The sequence below is a fragment of the Populus trichocarpa genome, chromosome 10 (genome assembly GCF_000002775.5).
Source record: "Populus trichocarpa isolate Nisqually-1 chromosome 10, P.trichocarpa_v4.1, whole genome shotgun sequence".
Taxonomy (NCBI): Eukaryota; Viridiplantae; Streptophyta; class Magnoliopsida; order Malpighiales; family Salicaceae; genus Populus; species Populus trichocarpa.
The window spans coordinates 21,907,132-21,912,563 of record NC_037294.2 but is presented as its reverse complement, the minus strand read 5'-3'; the positions used below and the strand labels follow the sequence as shown (position 1 = coordinate 21,912,563).

The window sequence follows — 5,432 nt, the reverse complement described above, 5'->3', positions numbered from 1 at the left end:
GATATCCAACTTTCTCTTTCTCTCATCATATAAAGGTTAGTGGATTAAAAAAAAAAAGGTTGGTGTCTCTATATTGTGGGAGCTATAAATTATATCAACATTTTGCAAAGCACTAAGCTTTAAGGACTATGAATGGAATAATCACTTTGTTAAATCATATATATATAATGACTGATGCATTATGTACTATATAAGTTATTAAATGTTGGAAGAATAAGCTCAAAAGTAGATAATGAAAAAAGAAAAGGAAAAAAGAGAAAGGGCAAAGAAAAGGAAAGGCAAATCCACCAATACCAAGAAGCTGAAGTAAAGAAGAGAGGACTGCCTGTCTGTTTGAAGGGAATTGGGAACTGTAGTAGTGCTTTACTTTGCCCTCTTATCAAAGAAGAGGAATAATGCCTTTGATGATTGCGTAATGGATGGCCACAAACTTCTATTTTCCTTGAACAGATTGTATGAAATCTATGTAAAAAACATTCTTTACCCCCCTCCCCGGCCATAAAGTTGGCTTTGATGAGGGCCTTCATTTCAAATCAAGTTTTTGATTTAGCCCATGACCCTATAGGAGCCCTTCAATAATTAGCTAATCTCCAATTATCTTCTTTTCTGGGATGCTGGAGTAGTACTGTTGTTACAGTCTCATGCTTATATAATATTGATATATAGAACATTAATCATACTTGTTGGAATCCCACCTCTCTTTCACAGAATTGGATATGGTCACCAGAAAATTCCACTCTATTTTCCACAATATATAGCATTAGAGTACTCGTTTGAGTTTTCCCTGGATCAGACTTGCACTAGATATCCCATTGCACTTCTCTTGAGCTATAGCTCTTTCCTCTGCCAAGCTCCTACCTAGCTAATTGTCACTTGAATAGGAAATCCTTGGCTGACAGAATGTTTCATCTGCATGCAGACTTAATGACTTATAGCTAATAGCTTGCTTCTATCAATCCCATGTTCTTCTTGTTGATGCATTAATTGCTTAATTAGTCATCTTAGCTCCTACTTGAAGCTAGCACAGGATAAAAATGCACATAGGCAGAACCAGAGCTGATGCATGGAAGGCTCTAAACACAGTCTAGGCCTAGCAAGGCTAGCATAGTAGATACAAACAAAATATATTAGTGACTTGAGTTAGACCCCGTCTGTCTGAAATGAAACGGCAAAACGGTCAACTAGTCAAACAAAATTGTCAGGATAAACTCAAACGACAAGCCGGTGACATGTTGGTGACAACGTGAAAAAGTAAAGAAGTTCAACTTACCTCTAAACTAAGAATACTTTTCAGAAACCCCCTTAAAACTCTTATCAAGGGAATGCGGTAAAAAAATATATGCAATTCAAGGATTTAACAATAGATTATTCCCCATGATTAAACTATCTTGATGAGCATGTTTCATTGCGTAAGATTGCATAAAATATCTTTTTTCCGTTTTACATATCTCAAGTACCGGAATAAACATTAAATATTTAAGGGGATTTTAGAAAATAGGGACTAAATTGAGAAGACTCGTAAATATCAGGGATCGAGACGTAAACATTACCACAGATAGTTGGTATCCAGCAAAACCATGTCAGTACCTGGTCCTCTCTGTCTCACAGATTTCAAAACCATAGCTACTGATCTCCAAAATTTATGACTTTTTTGGGTTGTATCTTTTGTGAATTTGTCTGAACTAACACGGGTTTAATTTCTTGGATTGAATTAGTGTCAGAGTTTGTTTCTTTTTATTATTTGTCTGATGAACGTGTTCCTGCATTCGATTTTGCTATTTTGACTGTGGGCTTAAAACATTGAATTCCTTACAAAATAGTGGAGGTAAACAAATAGTATGTCCTAAATGGGCTGGAATTGATATGTTTACTGAGCAGATCAAGTTTAAAAAAAAAGGTTAGAACAACCCAAATATACTTTTTTATTGGATTATTGAATCGATTAAAATTTAATTAGTTTAATCTATGGACTCGGTTTTATAATGGATCAGCTAGTTATTACTAGTTGAGGTTGGAATCATGTCCAAGTTATAGACACGGAACGTGCTGTGATAATTTTTCTTTATCTTTCTAGTTGTTTTTTTATCTTTCTTTATCAATTCATGGACACGTATGCAGTAGTAATCTGCACCTGCCTGAAATGCATGCTGTTAAGTGTCAAATATATCTGCTGAAGAATGATGTTTTTGAATGCTTTTTTGTTATGTTCTTCGCGTCTCGTTATCATGTTTCAATTTGTAGGGTTCTTGTGTTTCCCTTTAAAAGAAGGGTTTCGGTTATAATGTAGTGTTCGTTTGGCTGTTTGTGTGATTTTTTTTATTTTTCTTATGGAACTGTCACATGTTTATATGCACATGAGATTGGCTTGTTTATGTGTTCTTCATTTGCAGTTTAGGGTTGCATGTACACACGATCCAAATGTCTGGTTGCCTATAAACTGTCAGGAATATTGAGCTGTGGAACATGAAGAGACTGAATTGAGAAACTGGGTGCTGCCTGTGGCAGTGATACCAGCATAATTGTTCCTCTGATACGTCCCAGAATTCAAATTTCACAAGTGATGAAGATGTATAAGGTGAATTCTTGCATTCAATTTGGCTGCTCACTTGAGATTGTCGTGGATAAATCACAAGAGGGATCATAATTTTGAATAAGATATGGTTGCGCTGGGGGAATTCATACATGTCAGTGAAGGATGCCCAATGCAACAATATCTTCATCAAAATTTAAGAAGAGTCTGAGGAAGTTCCAGGGAACTTTGCATTAGAGGACAGCGATCTCTGCACTTGATGTTGGCTGTGGAACTTGATGCTTCAATAAGGTGCTTCCTTGAGTGATTTCCATAATGATTATTGATAGGAGTTAAGGAACAACTTACTTGTGTTGCATAATTTTGTCATTATAGGCTTGTTAAGATGTTCTGAACTCTGAAGTTGCTTTTACTTATTTAGGAATTTGGCGTTTCGTTGTATTGAAGACATGGGAATTTCTAAGAAGCCTTACATCACAGGAAATTTCCATCTAGTGTAACAAAAGAAGGAAAATATTATAGCCTCCCTGGTCTAATCTGAAAAGGGAATGATGAAATCAGTAGTTTAGACAATCAGAGGAATGCAGCAGGGCAAATTGCAGATCAGTTAGGAGTAAAGCTAAAGTTTTCAGGGACAAGAGGATGTAGTTACCGCCATATTGATATGTTAAGGTTCTATCATGAGAGGTCACTCATATCATAAGCTGGTGATCTTTAATGACTATGAAGACGGAGGGAGGGAGGAATTTAGAGTTGTTTTCCATACACAATGATACTTGATTTAATTAAGAGTTGAATCAGCAGATCTGAGGATGCTTACATGGACTTTAGCTTTGCAAAGATGTCTTGGAATTCGCTTGAAGCAGATGATACTAATTCAGCAGTTCTTGCTGAAGTGCAGCAGCTAATTAATCGCTTGTTCTACTTTATATAAATCTCTACGTTTTCAGAGCTACAGCTTTCAGGGTCTTCAAGTGGAATTTGGATGGTCATGCTGTCAGTCATACAAAGTAGTAGAACTCATGATTCTTGTTTACATAAAGTTCACAATTTGATAATATATAAGGTTGTGTTTGATTAGTGTCTTTAGTAAAAAAGAAGAAGTGAAACATTTATAAAAGAGACAAAAACGTATTTGATTGTACTTTCATAACATAAAATACAAGGAGGCATGTCTCTTCTATCTTCACTGTATCCATTTTTTCTGTCACTCTTGTTTATATCACAAGGGATTCTTGTTTATTGAAACAACAGTGGAAAATTTTCGATGGGTTCTCCACTTCACTTTGTCCAATCTTATATGGTAATCCAAGATTTGAGATTGCCTTCGCTATGAACAGGGTAAGAGGAAACCACAGAATATATTCGAGACTAGTCTCTTACAAGGACACAGCTTTTTTCTTTTTTATCTGAAGTCATTTGTATTTCTATCAATTTCCATGACAACTCCTTGCGTTTCTTTTTTTACCCTTTTTTGATGAAATAAAAATAAATGGAGCAACGTAACGTGTGCATTCAAAAAGATGAAAACAACCTCTGACCTTCTATAGAACTTCTTTTTAAATGTGGACATGTGAAAGTGGTACATGAACAAATCTATTAAACGTTCCACTGCAGTTTCATATACTGTTTACACAGTGGGTTAAATCTGGTTGATGATATCAATGCATTGCGTGTAGGTTTAGCTAACAGTTCTTGAGGAAATCGATAGCTCGCGTTTGCAATGCAGTTTAGCTAATTTCGTAGACTGATGTATGTTCGGTCAAACACGCCATTTTAGGTGGCTTCTTTTTACAGGTCAGATCACCAGAATTCAGACCAGACGATGAGCAGCTTCTACAGCAGAACATCTATTAAAGAAGATCATTCTACCACCCGATGTCTGCATTAAACGTTAGATTAGCCATCTAGATTGTGTAATCACGGTTCATTTGCAACAATAATCTCACATTCTTTCAACGATTCTCCTTGAACCTAGCTGGAGATTCAGAGGCAGAGAACAAGAGGCAGAACCTTCAAATTCTAATATTTCTTGCCATTTTCAAGAAGGGGAGAGATTTCATAATCATCATAGTAATTAATGTACACGAAAAGAAGCTCTAATCTCATTTTGTTTTTCTTAAATCCTACTGATATAAGCAAAACTGGAATCATGAAAGCTAAGACTATACCATCTGTTCTTCCTCATCAATCTCATTATGCCCTTTCAATGAACATAGAGGAGATGAAGAGGAAGAGGTAGAATCAGAACAAGGAGCAGCTGCAATCCCACAAAGTAGATCGACAAATGCCCCAACTATATACCCATGATTCTTCTTCCCATTGACCTTCAAATACCACCCCAATAACTCCTCTAAACAATCCCAATCTTTAAGTCCATGAGACTCCACCATCTCCTCCATTGACCTTCTAAAATCAACATATGGGTCTTCAGACTCCATTTCTAGCTCTACACTTTCTTTGAATGGAAACCCTCCTGTTTTTGCCTCTTCTAGTATTGAGTTTGTGTCACCAGGCTCAAAAAACAACCTTTCTGATCTCACCCCACGTACAACAACCTCCAATGACTCCCCGTCATAGTCCTCCGACTCAGTTGAGAAGCTTGTAGTTTCTGACGAGTCAGTGAACCATGACTCTGGTGTTTCAACCCCTTCAGAAGGATCAAAGAAGACTGAGTTTACAGTCTTGATAACATCATCTCCAGCCCTGAAAGAAAGAGTCTTTGGGTGCTTGCATGAAGGCCATTTTTGCCATGTATGCTCTGTTTCTTTGCCCCTGAAGAGTGTTGGTATCTTCATTGTTCTTGCTCTCTTGATCTCAAACACTAGAAAGAGATGATGTATAGGCTTAAATGGTGTCTCGCGATCAATGAATGTCTATGGCCCTTTTGGTTTGCTATTAA

At 36.7% G+C, this 5,432-nt stretch overlaps 1 protein-coding gene and 1 long non-coding RNA gene across 2 annotated transcripts; one reads left to right on the top strand and one right to left on the bottom strand.

Annotated features, from left to right (window-relative positions):
• The first annotated feature begins 1,629 nt into the window (after positions 1 to 1,629).
• On the top strand, positions 1,630 to 3,610 carry LOC112328935 (uncharacterized). The gene is made up of 2 exons (XR_002984276.2): positions 1,630 to 2,821; positions 2,952 to 3,610. It is a non-coding gene; the product is annotated as an uncharacterized LOC112328935 (long non-coding RNA).
• An 832-nt stretch (positions 3,611 to 4,442) lies between these two features.
• On the bottom strand, positions 4,443 to 5,432 carry LOC7491610 (transcription repressor OFP13). The gene has a single exon (XM_002316450.4). It carries the CDS (start codon positions 5,326 to 5,328, stop codon positions 4,696 to 4,698), a length of 633 nt encoding a protein of 210 aa, XP_002316486.2. The 5' UTR covers positions 5,329 to 5,432; the 3' UTR covers positions 4,443 to 4,695.

Coding starts and splice junctions, on each gene's coding strand:
- LOC7491610 (XM_002316450.4), bottom strand. CDS start 5,328: ATGAAGATACCAACACTCTTCAGGGGCAAAGAAACAGAGCATACATGG.